Source organism: Delphinus delphis, chromosome 2 (genome assembly GCF_949987515.2).
Source record: "Delphinus delphis chromosome 2, mDelDel1.2, whole genome shotgun sequence".
Lineage (NCBI taxonomy): Eukaryota > Metazoa > Chordata > Mammalia > Artiodactyla > Delphinidae > Delphinus > Delphinus delphis.
In genome coordinates, this window is record NC_082684.1 from 2269675 (window position 1) to 2292414 (window position 22740).

General features: G+C 50.4%; 1 protein-coding gene across 2 annotated transcripts; it reads left to right on the top strand.

Annotated features, from left to right (window-relative positions):
* Window positions 1–2967: 2967 nt before the first annotated feature.
* ATP5MJ (ATP synthase membrane subunit j) lies at window positions 2968–7745 on the top strand. Of its 2 annotated transcripts, XM_060003839.1 has the most exons (5): window positions 2980–3125; window positions 5471–5636; window positions 6020–6143; window positions 6879–6902; window positions 7595–7745. In XM_060003839.1, exons 2-5 carry the CDS (start codon window positions 5625–5627, stop codon window positions 7627–7629), a joined length of 195 nt encoding a protein of 64 aa, XP_059859822.1. In that variant the 5' UTR covers window positions 2980–3125; window positions 5471–5624; the 3' UTR covers window positions 7630–7745. The 2 variants fall into 2 exon arrangements, with proteins under 2 accessions (XP_059859823.1, XP_059859822.1); XM_060003840.1 differs by lacking the exon at window positions 5471–5636 and having other exon boundaries at window positions 2968–3125.
* The last annotated feature ends 14995 nt before the right edge of the window (window positions 7746–22740 follow it).

Below are 22740 nucleotides of genomic sequence, written 5' to 3' on the forward strand. Positions count from 1 at the left end.
GTGATCATAAAGTCATTTAGACTCTCAGTATGTCATTCAGCATTGGTTGGAAAATACTGCAACTACATCCATTTTGTGAAGGCTAGCACATGTTCTGAATTTCACAAGATAGGCCAAAACCACTTCAAACAGCTCTGCCAATCCCATTTGTGTTTCCTAGTACGTTACTGTTCCCACACTACCTTCCTTTGTTGATGTTACAGTGAGTGTGTTTCTAAGTGGAAGTTGCTCTTTTTCTGAAGAAAGTGCCTTTCACGCAGATGTTTTCTGAAGGGCTTTTTCTGTTCGTTGATCCTTTTGGCTTACTACCTCCTTTGGTCCTCCTGAGGTTTGAGTTTTTAACTGCAGTTGAAGGACACCGTCTTGATGCTTCTTCAGTTTTGAAATGTGTTGTCATTTAACTGCCACTTTCCAGACGAAACACTGGTTAACATTCGGTGTCGTGACAGAGTAAATGGCTTTGAGCCCCTTCATTTCATGAGTAGTTCTTGGTTCTCTTTAGTCATCTAGCCCAGCTCATCTGGCATTCCTGCCCAAAGTCCAGAGTTAAAAAGAGGCAGCTTCATAGTTCCGTATAGGCATGTAGACATCTAGGCCAGAGCAAAGGGGAAGGCCACGGAGCGGGCCTTGGTGGAAGTTTCGCATACTTGCAACCCCAGAGCAGTTGGAGCTGCAGGCCCAAAGGGAAAACAGCTGAGAGCAATTCCAAGTGATGGTGATGCTGTGAAGTGGGAGGAGCTTTGCCCAAAATACCTTCATATCTTCAGTGACCTTCCCAGCCACAAAATACAGCATTTTGCATTTTGAATTAATCTGCTGGGATGACCCTTTCTTTAAACATTGTTTTCTTTGAACATGTGTTTTTCATGGGCTACGTTAGATTAACAACTGAGGACATTAAAATTCTGTTGCTCTCAAGTCGAGTTTGAAGTTTAAAAGATTTGTCTTGAACTAGCTTTACAATGATGATGCTCTTCCTTAAGTTCTTCCTAAGTGCTTATTGTCCTCTGTGGTTTTCTAGCTCATTATAAGTCTAAAACATTCTTTTTCTAAGACAGTGTTTCTCAAACCTTGTCCTTGTCTCAGGACCCACTTACATGCTTAAAAATTGTTGAAGAGGGCTTCCCTGGTGGCGCAGTGGTTGAGAGTCCGCCTGCCGATGCAGGGGACATGGGTTCGTGCCCCGGTCCGGGAAGATCCCACATGCCACGGAGCGGCTGGGCCCGTGAGCCATGGCCGCTGAGCCTGCGCATCCAGAGCCTGTGCTCCGAAACGGGAGAGGCCACAGCAGGGAGAGGCCCGCGTACCGCAAAAAAAAAAAAAAAAAAATTGTTGAAGAAAAAAATTGTTGAAGACCCTACAGAGCTCTTGTTTACATGGGTTCTATCTGCTTTATTTAGGGATTACAACTAAGAAATGTTTTATTTACTTCTTAAATTCATTTTAAAATGATAATAAGACCAGTTGATGTTAAAGGGAATCATTATGAAAAGTCACTATATTTACCCCCAAATTTTGGTGTTTGAGAAGAGTAAAAGATGCTTACATTTTCACAGACCTCTTAATGTCTGCCGTAATGGAAGATAGCTGGATTCTCCTGTTTTTGTACTCATTCTGTTGTGGCATCACAAGCCACACAGCCTCTGGGAAACTCCACCATACACTTGTGAGAGAACTCTAGTGAAAAAGACGAGTAACATCTTACCATTATTACAAACAATAGTTTCGGCCCTCGGGGGCCTTGGGTACCCCGAGACCACACTTTGAGCATCACTACCCTAAGTTTTCCAAGTTTTGCATGCAGCTTCATTTGATCCTAAGCTTTCACTTCGAAGTAGGACCAAGTCTGTTGCTCTTCCTTTCACCCTCCCCATCCTTCCTTCTGAGCTCACTTTCCTTCTGCATGAATAATGAACGTTGATTTTTTTTTTTTTTAATCTGCAGGCCTACTGGTGATTATTCCCTCAGTTCTTAGTTGGCCCAAAATGTCATTTTGCCTTCTGTTCTGAATGCTAATTTCCTCACGCGTGGAATTCTAGATTGGCAGTTATACTAAGACACCAGTTACACCTATGATAGACTTTCTTGCTGTTGCTTTCTCTTTTGTCTGTGTTCCTGAATGGTTTCTTCTAACCCAGCCTCCAATTCAGTAATTCTTCAACTGTCTAATCTGTTGCTAAATCAATGCAACTTCTATTGGGCTCTTTTTCAAGTCAGTTAAGTGGCTTTCTTTTGTTTAACTTTTTACAGTTTCCAGTTTTCTGCTGAGATTTTCAGTCTTGTTTTTTAATTTCTTGCACATATTAAGCATGGTTATTTTTATTTATTTTTTAATATTTATTTATTTTGGCTGCACGGGTCTTAGTTGTGGGATCTTCGTTGTGGCATGTTTAGTTGCGGCATGCAGGATCTTTTAGTTGTGGCAATGCGAACCCTTAGTTGTGGCATGTGGACTCTTAGTTGTGGTATGCACGTGGGATCTAGTTCCAGGACCAGGGATCGAACCTCGGCCCCCTGCATTGGGAGCACAGTCTTACCCACTGAACCACCAGGAGGTCCCAAGCATGGTTATTTTTAAAGCCTGCGTCTTTTAGGTCCAGTGTCTTGCACCCCTGTGAAGTCTTTAGATTGTCTGTTGAGTAGAATTACGATGCACAGAATTGATGCATAAAAATATGCAGAGCGAAACATGTTAACAGAGAAATGGCAAGAAAATCAGAGACGGGAGAGGCAACTTTTCTGCGTTTAACACAAGTAAAGATTCCATTTTTCGGGTAGACCGACTCGTCAGTTTTGTCCAAGACCTTCTCAGTTTCAGCACTGAAAGTCCCACTCCCAGGCAAATACGAATGGTTAAGTCACGTGATTGTCTCACACACACGCACGCACGCACGCACGCACGCACGCGCGCGCGTCCCCTCCCCCAACCCTCCAGGCGGCCGAACCCGGGCGGCCGCTGGGGGCGCTGGGGTGCGCAGGCGCGGCCGGCGGAGGCGCGCTGGTCTAGGGCGACGCCGCTCCTTCCGCCTTCCCGGCAGGCCCCGCGCGGCGCCTGCGCGCTCAGTGACCTTTCCGAGTCGTCAGCTTTGAGTTGGGGCTGGCTGAGGCGCTAGTCTTTCGCCGAGGTGAGAGCGGGGCTGGGGTCGGCGCTCGGCGCGGGGTAGCCGGTACGGTGAGGGGCCGGATCGCGGGCGGCGAGGACCTGGGGCCCGGAGTGGCCTCCGCAGCGGGTGGGAGCCTCCCCGGTCCCACCGCGGCCACACCTCCATCCCCGCTGACCTTGAGGTCCAACTCTTCTACCTGCCCACGCGCACTTTTTACTTGGGTCCCCCAAACTGTAAAGGGAGGTCGTCCTGGGGTTAGCTGTTATTAGTCGAGGCCGCGCTACGCCTTTTCCTTTGGCCGTGAGAGGTTCAACCACCTAACCGAGCTTACAGGGCAGGTTAGTGATGGAGTCAGGATCCAAGCCGAGAGCTCCTTCCCCACGTTTACTCTCTTCTCTCCTTTACACCTCAAGTTTCCTTGCAAGCACACTGTTCTCGGAGCTACACTGTACATATGACAGGGCTTTGGGAGAGGGGGAAACGGGGACCAAAACGGGATCGGAGGTTATTGCAATTGTACGGACCTCAGCCTGTGAAGCCCGGTCTGAGGCTCAACGGGTCAGACGTTTCCTGTTTCCAGTGTAAGGTCAGGTGATAGTTTGCTGTTAATGTAACATACCAACCACTTTGCAGACTTAAACGGACACAACCGACACCCACTTGGCCTTTGAATAGGATGGGTCTTTGAAGGAATGGGCACTAATAAAACTCACACAGCTGGGAGACGATGCTAGATAGAGTGAACTCAGGCAGAAAAAGTAGGGGGCCTCATTTTGTAAACATTGGGAACATGTCGCTTGTCCAGCCAGATATGTCAGCCTTGGGCCAAAGGCGGGGTGAGAGGTAAGCATTTGCCGTGTACCTACCCTGAAGCACTCTTGGGTAATTCTAGGTGAGGAGACAACACCAGGGGTCTGGGCCCCGAGCAAAATATGGAGATAACAGAAGTTTCTTTGGCCCCTTCTTACCTCCTTTACACCCTCCTAGTTTGCTTTGCTCTTTTCCTTCTAGATCCTCTTCTGGCCTTGCTCTAAGGCCCCTACCTGACCTGGGCCTTGCCCTCAGCTGCTTAAGGCCTTCCTCGTAGAATCTCAGGAGCTTAGTACTGTTGTAGTCAGCTGGGCATCTGCAGAAATTCTTTCTGCTCTTGCTGCGATCATTTACTGAGTTTTTATTCCACACCAGGCAGTAGGTTGGGGTCCTTTACTTTGAGAGCCCAGTGGGGCAGGTGGAGCTATCCCTGTTTCACAGAAAGGGAAACCTCTGAAATGACAGCTTCAAGACATTGCCAGGATCGAGGGCAAAACAGGCTGAACTGGTGTAGGAACCTAGGATTCGCAGGCTTCCGACCCCATCGGTCTTCCTTCCCAGTCAGTGCTGGGCACAGGGAGGAGAGGAATTTGCTCAGTGCCTCTGAACTCCTCCTGTCCAGGGCTTCCAGAGGCTTCCTCCACATCCTGTTTGGATCTTCTCGTCTGCCTTTTCAGGGCAGGGCTGTGGGTTTCTTGGAACGTTATGCTCTGGCAGAGCATCCCGGTACTGCCTGAAGACAGGAAGTGTGAGGGCAGACACGTCTGCAAGGGGTTCCAGGAGGAGGACACAGCCACGTCTTCCTGGGTCACTCGGGGCTGGCTACCCTTCAGGCCTGGGTCTCAGCCTGGGTATGTTCTCTCTTTGGAAGAGCTGGAAGCCAGTCCTCAGAGCAGATTCTCAGTAATGAGGAGCAGGTCCAGCTGGGTGACTTACAGATTCAGCTGTGTGGTCTCAGGCAACTGTGTCCAGCCAGATATGTCCAAGTAGTGCAGGAGATAAGCAAGTAAAGCACTTCGTGAATGCTGTTAAATTTGCATGACATTCTGAGAATAAAAGCTGCGCTCTTTGCTGTGGCCTGCAAGGCCCTGTATGACCTGGCCATCTTCTGTCCACTAGCCCAGCCATGACACTTCATGTAACAAGCACTTGCTGTAGGACAGCAGATACTGCAATTGGCACAGAGCAACTCCTCCATCTTCGTAACAGCCCTCTGAGGCGGGTGCTGTTTTAGAGATGAGGAAACCGAGGCAGTTTAAGTTAGCTGGAAAGTGACAGAGCCAGGATTTGAATCTGAGTGACCACAGTGGCCTTCTCGCTGTTCCTCCCACTCCGAGCATGTTCTGACCTTGGGTCTCGGCCCGTGAGCTGCCTCTACCAAGGACACTGTTCTCCCAGATGCTCTGGCTCTTTAGAGAACTGAAAGTTCTCTCCAAAAAAAGTGAGGTGATGGATGTGTTAATCACCTAGACAGGGCAAGTCCCTACACATCGTGCACATGTATCAAGTCACCACCATGGTGTACACCGTAAATGACTTACAGTTTTATATGTCAGTTATGCCTCAATACAGCTGAGATTCAAACAAAACAAAAGAAGGACTGAGATACAGCTGATGAACGTGAGCCCAAGCCTGGGTGTTAGTGTCACAGGGAAATCACCATGCCTTGACCATGTTCTTTCCCAGCTTTGAACGCCAACAGTTCTTAACATGGTGATGCAGGTATGCTAGTTTCTTCAAAAGTGTGTAATTCTTGGCATAATTTGGGGGCATTCGTGGACGATAGCCTTCGGAGAGGGGGACCATTGATGACAGTGCGGGACAGCACGGGCTGGGAGAGCTCTGAGGCTGGAGGAATGTGAAGTGAGGAGTGCCCGGATGGCCAAGGTCAGGGGATGATGAGAGGTGAGTGGAGCTTGGAAAGCTGTTGAGAGCAGGAGTCCCCATGTAGATGTTGGAATGGCTTCGGGTAGCAGGTCTGGCATAGGGGCTGCTCCCTGTTGAATAGTTTGGGAAATAGGGTCAAACTTAATAAATGGAAACCTCTTACCAGTTAGGTTTAAAACAATAGTCATGGTAATATTTATCACTGTGTTCCTTTTCAGATGCTTCAAAGCCTTATTAAGAATGTTTGGGTCCCCATGAAGCCCTACTATACCCAAGTTTACCAGGAGATTTGGGCAGGAATGGGGCTGATGGCTTTTATCGTTTATAAAATCAGGAGTGCTGGTAAGTTTCTTTGTGTTTGATTCATTGGAGGTCAAGAAGAAAATTACTTTCAAGAGGAATCACAATTCATATTGTAAAGAAACTGTGGTTCTTAACTAGGAGTGAACATCCGAACCCCTGGTGGTCCTTTGTTAAAATGTGGGGAGTGTAAGAGCTATGTCAGCGATAAGAAATTTGAACAAGACCTTGATATCGGAATTGTTAATTTTCTTAGGTGTGGCAATGGTATTTAGAATGCATAGGAGATATCCTGTTTTCAGAGATGCAGGTTAAAATATTTAGGGATGAAGTGTCATGGTATGCAGTGTATTACTGTACCTTTTCCATTGATCTGAATGTTTAAATATTTTCTTAATAAAAATAGGGGCAGAGTAACCATTTGGTTCTCAGTGAAGCAGAGATGAGGCCCAACTGTGTATGAATGAGTGATTGGTTAAAAAGAGGAAAGAAAGGAGAAACTTTAAACTGCAAGACTGGAGGTTAGGATCTGGTAGAGAGTGAAGAGTCCTGCAGATTCTGAAGGGCTATTTAACTGTTGAGAGAACATCTGTGGTAGAATTTTTACCACTTCTTGGCTTTGAGACACTATAGGAATTCCTGTTTTCTGAAAGCTTCATTTAATAGCTTTGCCTAAGCTCTGAACTTTTCAGCCAAATGATGATTTCGACAGTGAGTCGACTAAAGGCATTTTTGTAAAGCATTGACATGACCAATTTTTCTTTCCATTTATTTTAGATAAAAGAAGTAAAGCCTTGAAAGGTAAGATTTCTGCTTCTTAAAATGGATGGGGAATGAAAAAACCCCATCGTACCTTTTTGGGACAAGGTATATCCCTGTTGTGAATTGAAGCTGCTGCGTGGTTCACTAAGCACGCAGAGGCAGTAGGAGCACTTCAGAACGTGGAGAGCGCTGGCCTGCTGGAAGCGGACTCTGAAGTTCCACCCCCTACAGTCTGTGTGTTAAAAACCGTTGCTCACCCCTTGGGCCAAGTACAGCTTCCAGGAGTGAAATGAACTGATCGGAGCTAGCTGGTGTCACCAGTAGGCAGGAGGAGTTAGCTGTGCCAGTGGGCTGCCCTGTAGAGCGTGTTTTGAAAGCAAGAACCACATAAATTTGTGCCCTAGTGCTGGGCGTTCCTTCACTTTGCTTCCAAAGGACAGTGAAACTCTAGGCATCTGATTCCTGTGCAAACTTAGGACTGGCCCTTGACCTTGGGGAGAAGACATTTCCATGCCGCTTGCTCTTTGCGCCTGCACGTGAGCTGCATGCCCCTGTTGATTCCACAGACCCTCCATGTACATCCGTATAGAAATAACCCTCCATGTGCTCCATCATGTTGAAAGTTGTCCTTTGCATCTTCTGGCTTGTCAGTACATACCTATATAATGAACCACAGTCTGCTTGTTCCTTTCCTCCTAAATTGTATCTGTGTCGTGCTTCTCTTTGAAAAGCTTCCAGTCCTGAGCCTGCTCGTGGTCATCATTAACAAGCTCTCCTTGGATGGGACGTCGGTCTGGCTGTGTTGTGGGAACGTGGGACATCGGGTTGACTTGCAGCAGTGCCGCTGCCCTTGGGCATGAATAAACGTACCTGTGAGACCCATGCTGCCTGCGCCCGTGTCCCTCCCTTCGACCCGCCCCCGCCACACTCCGAGTAGGTCTGCGTGCGCCAGGTGCAGCCAGAGTCTCGCCGAGCTGCCCTGTCCTTAGGAAATCCAAGGGGCCGATGAGTGAACACCTCGGTTAGCACAGGGGTGGAGGGCAGATCTAGGCTTCACACTCTGAAGGTCAGTAAATGGTAAGCAGATGATTCTGCTACTTAACTCCTATGACCTCCCTGAGCCTCTGTTTTCTCATCTGGAAAATGGAGATAATGTGTAAGTTCTAACTTAGAGTTACTGTGGAGTGCAGTAAGAGAAAGTATGCAAGAGCATTATTTAAACTGTACAGTGCCTTTTTAAAAAAATTTTATTGGAGTATACTTGATTTACAATGTTATGTTAGTTTCAGGTGTACAGCAAAGTTATGTAAAATGCTTTAGAAATAGGCAATATTAGATCACATCGTGGATGGAATTATAAGCTCTAGAAAATTTTACCCAGAAATCACTTGTAAGGCAAGGTACATAAATTTTTTTTTTTTAATCAATTGATACTTCTTGTAGTTTGGCTAATATCAAGTGAATGCTGCATAATGTTTTTCTCCATTTAAGGCGATTTTACCAAAACCCCTAAAATTGCATTTAAAAAATAGATTCTAAAGCAGTAAGCGTAGGGGTGGAATTGAGTCCAGTTTGAAATCTGGTGCTTTGCAGGTGACGGGGGTCTGCCTGTGGAATAGAAATGGTGGCCCAGGTCTTGGTCCTGGTCTCTCGCCATGGTTGGTGCCTGACAAATGGCTGCCACTTTTGGGTGGAGTCTCTGAGCCTTGGTTTCTTCTGTTGTAAAATGGGGATAAAACCCACTTATCAGGCTCACTGACTGCCTCACGGTTGTTGGCTCAACGGGGAACTGGCGTGAAAGCGTCGTACAGCCCCAGTGAGAGCTGGCATTGGAGCTGGGAGCAGGGTTCCATTCTAAAGCAGGGATCACATTTTCTCCGATAAGCTTTTGTTCTCTTCTCCCTCCAGAAGATGAGTCAGCACTGTGGATCAGAAAGTCCTAATCTTAAAAATTACTCACGTGGGCCATCTTTTCTGAGACAGGCATCACCTGGAGGGCGGTCAGCAAGGACTAGCGGGGCCCAGCATTTCTGCTTCCATTGGTGTGGCAAAGGGCCTGAGAACTTGTATCTCTCACAGGTTCCCGGGACGTGCTGACGCCCAGGGACCACACTTTGAGAACCACTGATCTGTACAAAGAACGTCCCGTCCCCTCCCACCCCGAGCCCTTACATCCACTACATCAGCATCCACCCATGTTCCCCCTGGTGCTGTGCCTCTTAGCACACTGAGTCCTAAGAACCGAATGAGGTAGGGCTGCAGTCCCATTTTACATAGGAGGAAACTGAGGCTGAGAGAGGGCAGTGAAGTGCCAGAGGCCAGCTAGCCGATGCTGGGACCGGGACTTGCGCTCCGGGAGGCTGAGCTCTTATCCGGAGAAGGAGAAGGTGAGGCCTGGGCAGCCAGCCCCTGGAGTCAGCAGAGGAGCTGGTGTGCAAACCCTGGGAGTGTGTCCCTCTCTACCGCTTGTGGGTTCCTTGAGTTATCATCAGTAAATAAAAACCCATCATGGACCAGTTGCCCGTGCAGAATGGGGTGAGGGGCTCTTGGGATTTATGTTGTGAGGGGAACTTGGCTGAGGTGGAGTATATCCTATGAAAGGTGGACCCTGTGGCCTGTGAGAGCGGCCGGTTGGAGGATGTTGAGGAGAGACGTGCTCTACCCCCATCCCCACCCCTGGAGATTGTGCCCAGCGTCAACCATGCCTTAAAGAGTGGAACAAAACTGTCTTCCTGCTGCACCAAGTGGTTTCCCGTCCCTAGTTCCTAAGTGGAGACAGCGTGTTTTGTCGCAGAAAGGAGTTTTGTTGCTGCCCAGAACCCACTTGACGTTTGCACACAAGCCGGTCATGTCCCGAGGTGGCCTGCAGGTGGAGCCAGTGCACGCCGCCAGCCTGTCGTCACCAGGCTTCCTGTGGGCGCTGAGTACAGATGTGGGAGCTGTGCTGGGCACGGGGGGCACCCTGTTCAGAGCAGCGCTTGGGCAGTGCCGGCAAAAGAGAGACGTCTGTCTACAGAAGCAGAGAGGGCCTCGAACTCACCCGTGGGCAGGAGCAGCCAGTTTCCAGGCGGAGCTCCACGGAGGCCCTTTATCCTGAGGTCCACACATCGCGCCCATCCGTGCTTCGTCAGTGTTCTTCAGAGTGGCCTGTGGAGGACCCTAAAGGCAGAGGGAGGAGAACATGGTCCCAGCATCTGAAGGGGTAACTTTCAACAATGTGTTTCAGCCACCAGGGAGCCTCTGGAGGGGGCATGTGTTTCTTGCTTGTCATTGTATTAATATATCCCAGGGGTGCATGTGCCCCAGTCGAGCTGTGTGGCACCTGTAAGATGATTGATTTGGGACTTCCCTGGTGGCGCAGTGGTTGAGAGTCCGCCTGCCAATGCAGGGGACATGGGTTCGAGCCCTGGTCCGGGAAGATACCACATGCCACGGAGCAGCTAAGCCCGTGCGCCACAACTACTGAGCCTGTGCTCTAGAGCCCACAAGCCACAACTACTGAAGCCTGCGCGCCTAGAGCCCATGCTCTGCAACAAGAGAGGCCACCGCAATGAGAGGCCCACGCACCGCAACTAGAGAAGGCCTGTGTGCGGCAACAAAGACCCAACACAGCCAAAAATAAATAATAAATCAAATTAATTTTTTAAAAAAATTTCAGGGCTTCCCTGGTGACACAGTGGTTGAGAGTCTGCCTGCCGATGCAGGGGACACAGGTTCGTGCCCCGGTCCGGGAAGATCCCACGTGCCGCGGAGCGGCTGGGCCCGTGAGCCATGGCCGCTGAGCCTGCGTGTCCAGAGCCTGTGCTCCGCAACGGGAGAGGCCACAACAGTGAGAGGCCTGCGTACCACCAAAAAAAAAAAAATTTCAGAAATAAAAAGCAGAGGACTTTCTAAAAAAGAATAAAATAGCGGATTTATGTAAAGGACACTGATTCATCTCTTTCCACCTGGTATCTCACATAGGACCAGGCATTTGTAGTAGGCACTCAGTGAAAGCAGAAGCTTGTTCTTTGAGAAGATAAATAAGGTGGACACTCTAGCTAGACTGATGAAGAAAAAATAAAGGAAGAAGAAAAAAGTAATACCAGGAGTGAGGGAGGTGCCGTTACTACAGATTCTACAGATATTAAAAGGATAAGGGAATATCACAAAGAGCTTGAAACCAGAAAATTCTGCAGGGTGTATGAAATGGACAAGTTCCTTGTGAGACACCACTGAAGCTGGCTCAAGAAGAATGGAGAACCCGAATAGCCCTAAATCAAAGAAATTTAATCTGTAGTTGAAAACTTGCTCAGAAAACTCCAGGCTCAGATGGCTTCCCTGATGAGTTACACCAGATATTGAAGAATGAAATAATACCAATTATACACAAATTCTTCCTTAATACAACAGGGGGAAACACTCCCCAGCTCATTCTGTGAGAGCAGCACCAGCATGATTCAAAAGTAGAACGACATTAAGAGAAAACTACAGACCAATATTCCTCTTGAACGTAGATGCCAAAGTTTTTAACAAAATTTTAGCAAATTGAATCCAATCAAAAGTAAAAAGTCATGACCAAGGAAGGGTTGGTTTAACATTCAAAAATCAATGAGATGTGGATTTTAATCAATGGCAACATTCAATAGAGAGAATAGAGAGAAATTGAGATGTTTAAGAAACCCTGAATAGGGTCAGGTTACGCTGGCAGGTTCCCCAAGAGAAAGAATCTGGCAAACAGCAGAGAACCTACTGATTCTTAAGAACAAAGACTAGATAATGACATAATCCTCAGCTGACTGACTGATAATCTATCTACAGCATTGTTTTCTCCAGGGAGCAGGGATTACTGGCGTATTTTTTGATATACAGGATGACCTATATTTGTAAATGCACATATTAATGCTGAAGCTAAAATAGTAGTAGTGGGGGAGGGATGGAGTGGGAGGTTGGGGTTGGCAGATGTAAGCTTTTATATGTAGAATAGATAAACAACAAGGTCCTACTATGTAGCACAGAGAACTATATTCAATATCCTATGGTAAATCACAATGGAAAAAAAATTTTTTAATGTGTATATACATACATATATGTATGTATGTATAATTGAATCACCTTGCTGTACAGCAGTAACTAACACAACATTGAAAATCAGCTGTATTTCAATAAGAAAAAATAGTAGTAGTTGTTTCTTAGGGCAGTGTGCTGTTATGTGTAGCAGAAATAAGGTGTTCTTTGCTTAACTAAAAAAAAAAAAAATCAATGTAGCTTACCATATTACTCCAATAACAAGGAAAAACAATAGCATCTCAATAGATGCCAAAAAAAAAAAAGCATTAGACAAAATTAAACATACATTTGTGTAAAGTTTCTCAGCAAAGTAGGGATGGAACGGGACGTCCACAATATAAGTGCATCTAGGACTTCCCTGGTGGCGCAGTGGTTAAGAATCCATCTGCCAATGCAGGAGACATGGCTTTGAGCCCTGGTCCAGGAAGATCCCATATGCTGTGGAGCAGCTAAGCCCATGCACCACAACTACTGAGCCTGCGCTCTAGAGCCCGTCAGCCACAACTGCTGAGCCCATCTGCTGCAACTACTGAAGCCCATGCGCCTAGAGCCCATACGCTGCAACAAAGAGGAGCCACCACAATAGGAAGCCCGTGCACCACAACGAAGAGTACCCCCCTCACTACAACTAGTGAAAGCCCACGCGCAGCAGCAAAGACCCAACGCAGCCAAAAATGAATAAATAAATAAATTTATTTAAAATATACATATAGGGCTTCCCTTGTGGCGCAGTGGTTGAGAGTCTGCCTGCCGATGCAGGGGACACAGGTTTGTGTCCCGGTCCAGGAAGATCCCACATGCTGCGGAGCAACTAAGCCCGTGTGCCACAACTGCTGAGCCTGCACTCTAGAGCCCGTGAGCCACAGCTACTGAGTCTGCGCGCCACAACTACTGAAGCCCACGCACCTAGAGCCCGTGCTCTGCCACCTCAATGAGAAGCTTGCGTACCGCAACGAAGAGTGGCTCCTGCCTGCCGCAACTAGAGAAAGCCCACACACAGCAAGAAAGACCCAATACAGCCAAAAATAAATAAAATAAATTTTTAAAAAAATTGTTTGTTTACATCTCCTTTCTGATGTTTCATTGTTAGTGTAAAGAAATACAACCAATTTCTGTATGTTAAACTTGTATCCTGCAACCTTGCTGAATTCATTTATCAGTTATAGTAGTGTTTGTATGGAGTCTTCAGGGTTTTCTATATAGTGTTCTGTCATCTGCATATAATGACAATTTTACCTCTTCCCTGCCAATTTGACTACTTTTTTTTTTTTTTTTTGCTTGTCTGATTGCTATGGCTAAGATTTCCAATACTGTGTTGAAGAAAAGTGGTGAAAGTGGGCATCCTTTGTCTTATTCCAGATTTTAGGGGGAAGGATTATCAGTATTTCACCATTGAGTATTATATTGGCTGTGGGTTTGTCATAAATAGCTTTTATTATTTGAGATATATTCCCTCTATTCCACTTTTTAAGGGTTTTTATCATGAATAGATGTTGAATTTTATCAGATTTTTTTCTGCATCTATTGTGATGATCATGTGGTTTTTATCTTTTCTTTTGTTGATGTGGTGTATCACATTGATTGATTTGCGTATGTTGAACCATCCTTGTGCCCCTGGGATGAATCCAACTTGGTCATGGTGTATGATCTTTTTTATGTATTGTTGGATTCAGTTTCCTAATTTTTTTAAATATAAATTTATTTATTTATTTATTTTTGGCTGCATTGGGTCTTCATTGCTGCACATGGGCTTTCTCTAGTTGCGTTGAGCGGGGGCTACCCTTCGTTGTGGTGCACAAGCCTCTCATTGCGGTGGCTTCTCCTGCAGAGCGCAGGCTCTAGGTGCGCAGACTTCAGTAGTTGTGGCACATGGGCTCAGTAGTTGTGGCTCGCGGGCTCTAGAGCGCAGGCTCAGTAGTTGTGTTGCATGGGCTTAGTTGTCCGTGGCATGTGGGATCTTCCCGGACCAGGGCTCAAACCCATGTCCCCTGCATTGGCAGGCAGGTTCCTAACCACTGTGCCACCAGGGAAGTCCAGTTTGCTAATATTTTGTTGAGAATTTTTGCATATATATTATCAAAGATATTGGCCAGTAATTTTCTTTTTTGGTGGTGTCTTTGTCTGGGTTTGCTGTCAGGGTGATGGTAGCTTCATATAATGTCTTTGGGAGTGTTCCCTCTTCAGTCTTTTGGAAGAGTTTGAGAAGAATTGGTATGAATTCATCTTTGTATGTTTGGTAGAATTCGCTTGTGAAGCCATCTGGTCCTGGACTTTTGTTTGTAGGGAGGTGTTTTTTGTTTTGTTTTCATTTATTTTATTTATTTATTTTTGGCTGCATTGGGTCTTCATTGCTGTGTGGGGGCTACTCTTTGTTGCGGTGTGTGGGCTTCTCATTGTGGTGGCTTCTCTTGTTGTGGGGCACGGGCTCTAGAGTGCAGGCTCAGTAGTTGTGGCTCACAGGCTCAGTAGTTGTGGCGCACGGGCTCTAGAGTGCAGGCTCAGTAGTTGTGGCGCACGGGCTCTAGAGTGCAGGCTCAGTAGTTGTGGCGCATGAGCTTAGTTGCTCTGCGGCATGTGGGATCTTCCCGGACCAGGGCTCAAACCCGTGTCCCCTGCGTTGGCAGGCGGATTCTTAACCACTGAGCCACCAGGGAAGCCCCCTGTAAGGAGTTTTTTTATTACAGGTTTTATTTCACATCTAGTGATCGGTCTTTTCAAGTTGTCTGTTTCTACTGTATTCAGTTTTGGTGGGCTGTATGTTTCTAGAAAGTTGTACATTTCTTCTAGGTTGTCGAATTTGTTGGCACATGATAATTCATAGTGCTCTCTTCCGGTGTTTTGTGCTTCTGCAGTATCAGTTGTGACCTCTCCTCTTGCACTTCTTGTTTTGTTTATTTGGGTTTTCTCTTTTCTTCATGGTGAGCCTTTGCCCAGCATTCTCCAGCTCTCCCTGAGCCAAGGGACAGCGCAGGAAGCCCCAAGATGGAATCCACACCTCCTGCTCTCACCATGTTTTGCATACGCCCTTCTGGTGTCACTAAGCTCTTTTATTTTTTTTAATTGAAGTGTAGTTAATTTATAATGTGTTAGTTTCAAGTGTATAGCACAGTGATTCAGTTATATATGCATATATATCTCTCTCTATATATATTCTTTTTCAGATTCTATTCCATTATGGGTTATAATCACTAAGCTCTTTTAATCATTACACATCTCCCTTGGTAGATGAATTTCTTAAAAGAATTACAAGGACGTTTTCCTTCCCATCTTGAAGGGTCTATGGAGGACTCAGGTGGGGTGGCTGCTGTCACTGCTGCCGCAGACCCCTGGGATCTGCTCATGGCCCTGAGTGCCCTCCCGGCTTTGCTGGCCTCCCCCATTGCAGCCCCTGCAAAGTTGCTTTTGGGGACTGGCCCAGGGAGGAGCCAGGAGTGCCGCGAGTTCACGTCCCCCGGGGCGGCCCTCCCCTGTGGAACCCCCGGATTGGCTTCTTCCTCTTGCAGAGTGTTACAAAGCCTGCTCCTCTCCGCCCTCGCGGTCTCCCCTGGGGCCACTTCCCCAAGAAGCCACCCGCACCCGCGTCCTCTCCCGGGAGTCAGCTTCTGACCACCCATCCTGAGCCTCCAGACACCTTTCAAATGAACGTGACAGGAATCCCAGGGGTGCCCAGTACACGGCCCTGCATACAGGTACCTCGGCATGGCGGCCATGCCTCTGCGCTCTCCCCTGACCTTCATATCACCTTCCTTCAGGTGACTTGATACCCCAGCCTGTGGCTTGGGAACATCACAGCGGACCTGCCAGTGTCCTGAAGCATCCAGGAGACTGGCGGGGGCCCAGCGCCTCCCCCACCCCACAAAGGGACTCCTGTGGGGAGCACAGGAGCCGCCTGTCCTGGAGGCTGGGGTTCTACCTCCTGCGAACAATGGCCGGACTCAGTGCAGACACTGCCACTGAAGTGCGGGCATTCTGTCTTTTGAAAAGGGCAGAGAGGAGCCTTGTGTTTGCATCTCCTCTCTGGCCTCAAAACCCAGTGGCTTTTCCAGTGAAAGCAGCACTGTGGCCTCCCACGCCCTCCCCCGGGAGCCGGAGCAGCTCCAAAGTCCATCCCGTGTGCTGAGGCGCCGCTGGCCTCAGAGCCTCTGCCAGCCTTCGAAGTGGGGTCCCTGGGTCCCCATCCCTGCCAAGAAGCCCTTTCCACAGGTGAGCTGCGCCCTGAGCTCCAGGCACTGCCTAGAGGTCTCCGCACCCCACCTTCAGGAAGGAAGCAGGGCTCTGCCCTCACTCCCCAGATCCCTGCCCTCGAGCCCCAGCACCCTGGAGACAGTGGTCCAGGAGAGGTGATTCAAGTGCACTGGACAGGGCCGCAGCCCCCTTCCAAAAGGAAGCAGGTGCAGAATGATTGAAAATAAGGCCTCTCTGAAATGGCTTCAGCCACAGCGGTGGCTCTCAAAGTGGGGTCCCGGGGCCACTGCAGCGGCAGCAGCATCTGGGAACCGGTAGGAAATGCAGGTCCTCAGGCCCCACCCAGACCTGCGGCATCACACACTCGGGGAGGCAGCGGCCTGTGCTTCAAGGAGCCCTCAAGGAGCTTCTGATCACACAAATTCAAGACCCTTGGAAGAGCCTGCCTCTGAAGGAAGCCTGGAGCAGAGGCTCCAGCAAGGTCATCAGCCACCTGCAGTTCTGCCCAGCCAGTGAGTCAGACGTGAGCACAGCAGGTTTTCCTACCACGGGCCCAGTGCCCAGGTGTCACCGGGGAAGAGCTGCGTATCTGAACACTTGCTTCCCTTCCCTCCCCGCGATCCCTGACCAAGGCTGGGGGCCCCACCGCACCAGTGTCTGGGGGCCACAGTTAGTCTTGTGGCCCTAAGCTCAATTTCTGGTGACCTGGAGGGTGGCCTTGGGCCCAGTGTCATCTCCCCTCCAGCCCCCTGGTGCACCCAGGTAGCAGGCTGAGCTGGCCCGCTGCCTCCCAGCCACTGTTTGAGCACAAGGCTGGGCATCAGAGGTCCTGCCGTCCTGCCTGGCTCTGTCCCCTCGCTCCAGGAGACGGACTGTCTTCCAGTCCCCGGTTTGCAGTCAAATACAGGTATAACACAGATGGAGCTAGTGTCACTACTGGCCAGGACCTCCCCTGGGCCCTTCCCACCCACACTGTCCCTCTGTTCACCAGGCCCCTCCCACAGGTGGGCCACCTGCACCCGACACCTACAGCCAGGTGCTGGCATCCCAGCTTGTGAGCCAATGCGAGCTGACCTACATTTACCTGAAGGCGGCCATTGGACCATACAGAGCCACCCTCGGGACAGCCCAACTCCACTCTTGCCCCTCCTGTAAACCAAGGCAGACCAGAAGGAGACCAGGCTCCAGTGTCCACAGACGTCCATCCCAAGATGCTCTCACTTGGCTTGTCTTCACGTCGGCCTGGACAGGACAGGATCCCTGGGGAACCCAAGGAAAGCACTGGGGCTCCTGGGCCTCCTGGAAGCAGAACTGGATCTGGGAGAAGGAAGGTCTCGGCATCCCTTAGGCCTCCCCCTGCTAGCATTTCTTCTCCCTGGTGCCTGTTCTGCCCACTCCTCTCCTCCTCCTGGTCTTGGCCCGAGGATGAGGTCATGATGCTGTGTGGGGCCCATGTGACATTTTGCTGCATTACCCTCCTCTCTGGGGCATCTCCCCTCCTCTCTTCCTGGTCCAGATACCTGAGGGGGACATCTGACTGGCCCAGCCCATCTTTCTGCACCAGGCTACAGGGCATGGCCAGCCTGTGCGTGAGCTGCCTTCAGGTCAGGTGTCCACCTGATCCAATCGGTGTGACAAGCAGAGACTGGCAGCCGGCTTTCCTTCACGACAGCTCTGACCATCACCTCTCACTCCATTGACTGGGCTTTGAAATTCTTGATTGTAAAAGCCCCCAAGTTCGTGAAGTTATATTTAACCTTTAAAGATTGATGTGTCGAGTATGTCAACCCAGTGATCCTGACCTAGAAGTCCAGGTTTGGTGGCAGTGCTGTGGGTGTGTGCTGGGTCCTGGTGCCAGGGGCCTGTCTGGACACCTGCATGCCCCCTTCTCCGGCTAGGAGCCCAAGTCCACTCGTGTTCTCTCCAGGTGGGAACTGAACAGACCAGAGGAAGACACGTGTTTGCAGAGCCTCTGGTTTCTCTGCCCAGACAGCGAGGACTCGCTGGTCACCGCCACTCTTCTTCAGGGAAGACTGAGGCTGGCCCTCAGGACCAGGGTTCTCAGGGTGAACCTGGGGTCCGGGTGATGGCCACGACCAGCCTCTCTGACCGCCACGGGGAGTGGTTAACAAACCCCTGGGCTGGCGGAGGGACGCCTTTCTTCCAGGAAATTAGTTCAGGAGAGCTTGGTGGCCTGGATCAGGTCTCCTGTTAAAGAGTAACTTACACCCCATATTACATTTGAGTCCCGGGAGTAAATATCCAGGGGAAGTGTTTATTTTAACGGGTGAACAAAGCATCCTTTGTGGGCCAGCTCTGCCAGCGCCAGGATCTCCTTTGATAGGAACTGGCTGGCACAGCCCCTGGGAACATGCAGCCTTGTGGTTGACCAGTTAACCACTTTCCAGGTGGGTTTATCCACTCTGGTCTTTGCTTTCCCAAGCACGGGATTGCTGGGGCTGTCAGCACCCCCTCCAGACCCTCCACGTCAGAGTGGGATGGGATCTCTCTCCCTCGTCTGGAGTGAAGGTGCCACGTGCCTTCAGAGGGGGCCGTCCAAACCTGAACGTCTAGGTCAGGGTTGCTGGGCTGACACCCCATGCACCACAGCTCTGGGGTCTCGCGGTGTCTCCCAGACCCTCCTGGAAGCAGCTCCACAGATCGGCTGGCTCTAAACCCTCCCCGCTGGCTGCACCCCTGTGTCTCCCAGGAAGGAGCTTTGCTAAAATACACTTTTTCTGGGCCCCAGCCTGGATGACTCGATTAAATTGCTGGGGGTGAGAGTCTGGCACTCGTACTTAAAAAAAATAGCTAAAAGATAAAAACCTCCTTTGTCTGATTCAAAACAATGTCGGGAGAAGGGGAACTGGGTAGAGTATAAATAAAACAAGCTGGGCATGAGTTGATGGTTGATACCGGGATATGAAAGTTCAGTATAAATCCTGTCTACTTCTGTAAAAAGTTCGATGTAAAATATTAACAATGTTCCACATAATGAAAGTTTTTAGAAAATGCTCCCCAAGAGATTCTGCTCTGCAGCCAAACTGAGAGCTCCAGAAGTGAACCCCACGGGGTTTACTGGGAGGAAGGCTGCTTGGGCGAGATACAGACTCAGAAAGCAGAGGTGCTACTAACCCCAACGCAGCAGCCTGTGGTCAGCTCGCTCCGTTCCTCCTGAACACCGGGCTCTGTCTGATCCAGGTAACGGCGTGTGGGATGGAATCTGAGGGTCTCCACTGTAAGTCAGGAAGCCTGAAGGGCCAGAGGTAGCTGGTCCAAGTCATACAGCCAGGAGAGCAGCAGGGCCTGGGGTGCACAGAACCTGCAGACCAAGCCCAGGGACGCTCCTCCCTGGGACTCTTGTGGGAAGGCCCCGACTGACAGCCTGCTGGCAGCGATGCCCCTGAGCTGCTGGGCACAAGTGGCCTTGTGAATAAGCCAGTGGCTTCTAAGGGGACAGGCACAACGTGGTCAGGTGGGGCACAGCCCTGGGAAACCAGGCCGAAAATGCTGCGTGGGTGCTGGCACCATGGACACACCCCGGCCGCACCCACCCCACCCCTCGGGATTGCCTTGGCCTCTTTCAGCCAAATGCCTGGAAGTGGGTCAGCTGAGGCAGGCGCATGTAGGGAGCGTGGGGCAAGGTCCATCTCCCGGCAGGTGCTCCTAAGTCTGGGAAGGTTTGGTGACTTCCCGCCACAGGTGGGCAGGCCAGCAGTGAGTCAGGAGGAAGCAGCGCGTTGAGGAGGCTGGAGGCCACTTCCCTGCGTCCTTCCACCTCTTCAGGAAGCCCGCCCCAATCGGCACCTTGGCCGGCTCGGCCTTTGTGGGAAGCACTGCAGGTCACACCCTGGGCCCGCCCGGGTGGCCTGGTCTTTCCGGCACGTGCCTCACCCTGACATAAGTCCTGGGGAATGAGCACCTGGCAGAGTACATCCAGAGCTGGTGTCCTGGGGATGTGGGGGACAGACGTGGGCAGTACCTGCCCCTGCCCCTGGGCCCGCCTGGCATGGCAGTGGGCCCAGGCCATGTGTCCTGGAGGACAGGGCCCACTCGGTCATCGCTCAGCCCTGAGCACCCCGGCCACAGAGTCTCAGGGGAGTCGGGCCCCGGAAGGGAGAGCGAGCATGTGGCCGGGCGGGGCCTGCAGAATTCTTCAGCTTCCAGCGGAGGGCCAGCTTCCTGCCTGATCCATCCGGAATCGCTGAGACTCCCAGAGGCCCTGATTGATTTCCTCCCTCGGGCATCTGGACTCTGCCCTTGGGGTCCCCTTCACCTGCCACTCCTTTGTGCTCCACACTCAGCAGTCCCACCTGCCCCTCTCCCAGTCCCTGCCAGGCCCAACCCTCAAACAGCTGGAGGTGACGCTGGGCAAGTCACCCAACCTCTCTGAGCCTCAACTTCCTCATCCATAAAATGGGCATGCTGACTCCTGTGGGGGCCATTGCTGTAGCCTTGGGTCCTCCGCAGCAGACGCAGGTCATAAGGAAGATCTGTGCACACTGACAGGATCTCCAAGATTTAGTCTGCTCAAGGGAAAAGCAGTTTACAGCATGATACGTACAGAGCGACACCCTTTGAGTTTAAACACACACACAGGCACAACACTCAAACTACGTGTTTATATAGACACGAGCTTGTGTATCAGTAAGAATCTGGCAAAGTAGGCGCCGAAACAAAACGGGATATACCGGGAGTCGGGGGCACAATAAAGGGTCTTGATCAAGATGGATTTGGATTTTATTGGTAACACTGTGATTTATATGAGACTGTGTTCAAGAATTAGCTGTGTGTGGGACTTCCCTGGTGGCACAGTGGTTAAGAATCCACCTGCCAACGCAGGGGACACGGGTTCGAGCCCTGGTCCGGGAAGGTCCCATATGCTGCAGAGCAACTAAGCCCGTGCACCACAACTACTGAGCCTGCGTGCCACAACTACTGAAGCCCGTGCACCTAGAGCGCGTGCTCTGCAACAAGAGAAGCCCCTGCAATAATAAGCCCGCGCACCGCAACGAAGAGTAGCCTGCGCTCGCTGCAACTAGAGAAAGCCTGTGCGCAGCAACAGAGAACCAACACAGCCAAAAATAAATTAATTAATTACTTTTTTTAAAAAAAGAATTACTGTGTGATTTCAAATAAATAAAAATGTAAATTGCACCCTCCTTGCAAGGGCAAGAAGAATTACACCCTGAGAGCCTAACGCAGCCCTGCCCTCCTGCCTGGCTTCTCTCACCTTCTTGGCACCTCTGTTCCGGGAACCGTCCCCCAGCCAGGTCGGTTATTCACTCAACAAGCAGGTGCTGCTGCCTCTATGCTGGCCTCAGCCTGGACTCTGGGTCAGAGGCGGTTCCAAGGTGGGCCTGACCTGACCTGGAGAGGCTCCCAGCCCTGAGGGACACTGCAGGCAGACTTGATGCCCAGCTCGGCTTCCACATGTGTCTCCTAAATGTTTGGAGGTGCCAGAAAACCCAGCAATAGTATTTTTCAGGTCAAACACACACGAATAAACATTTACTTCCAAAAAGAAAGTTTGTCAGACCAAGATAGATTAGCCAAACAGTAAAACACGCAGCAGAACTAAAGGAGGCTGGATAACCTGCACCCCAACACCAATGAAGTCACAGGAAACAGGTGACTTGGAGGCTTTTTCACGCCCCTGCAACCCCCCTGCAAGGTGTTCTGAACTTGAGACCCTCCTAGCAGACCCCTTAGGCACCAGCGTTGATTGCAGCGCCCACCAGCATTCTGCACTTGGCCCTGCCCCTTCTCAGCACCCGCCCCTTTCTGATATCCTTTCGCATTCACTACTCTCAGCCCAAACCAGGCCCAGGCGTCTCTAAGCCAAGTGTACCCATGAGCTACCTGTCCCCGGGGCACAGTTGGCAAACACAGAAGGCCTGCTCTGGGCGAGATCCTGGGGACGCAGCATCCAGACACAAGCCCAGCTTCCCAGGTCACCCCAGGGGCTCTGGGAGGTTCCCCAGATCTGGCCACCCTCCCCCCTGAAGTTTCACACCTAGACCTGGGGAAATGTGTTTTGGGGTCGGTGGAATGCAGTCCCCAGGAGGGCGCCAAGAAAAACAAGTTCCAAGGTTGGCCTCCCAGGAGGTCACACCTGCTGCCTGGTCACCGCTGGGCTCTGGGAGCCCCTGCTCCCCGAAGATGGGCGGCAGCATCGTGTCTATAGCATCAGGGCCTGGAGAGCCGAGTGTGGGCGGGGAGCTGGGAGACGGGGGAAGGGCTTGGAATGGTTCTAATCAAATTCAGCCACTTAGTACTGTGTGGCTTTGGACATGTGAACATCGTCCCCCAAGCCTCAGTTTCCGTATCTGTAAAATGGAGTTGTGACGGCCACATCAGCAACTCACGGTGAGACTTCATGAGAATGAATTAGGTGATCTGTGTTCCTCAGGACATGATGCTCTGGTTTGGGCTAAGGGGCTCGTCACTAAAATCAGGGCCACAGAAATGCACAGCACAGAGTTCCTCTGCAGGACCCCTGTCTTCCGTGCTCCCCAGAGGAGCCTCATGCACGCAGCCCAGCCTAGGTCTTCAGGTGCCTGCGCGTGGCTGAAAGGGGTCACCCCGCGCCCGCCAGCTCTCAGTGGCCTCCCCTAAGCCCGGGAAGCACCAGGGTATCAGA

Bases quoted from the DNA above. Each gene is read 5' to 3' on its own strand.
- ATP5MJ (XM_060003839.1), top strand. The intron at 6,144-6,878 runs GTAAGTTTCTTT...CATTTATTTTAG, and splicing joins TTATAAAATCAGGAGTGCTG to ATAAAAGAAGTAAAGCCTTG. The intron at 6,903-7,594 runs GTAAGATTTCTG...CTCTTTGAAAAG, and splicing joins AAGAAGTAAAGCCTTGAAAG to CTTCCAGTCCTGAGCCTGCT.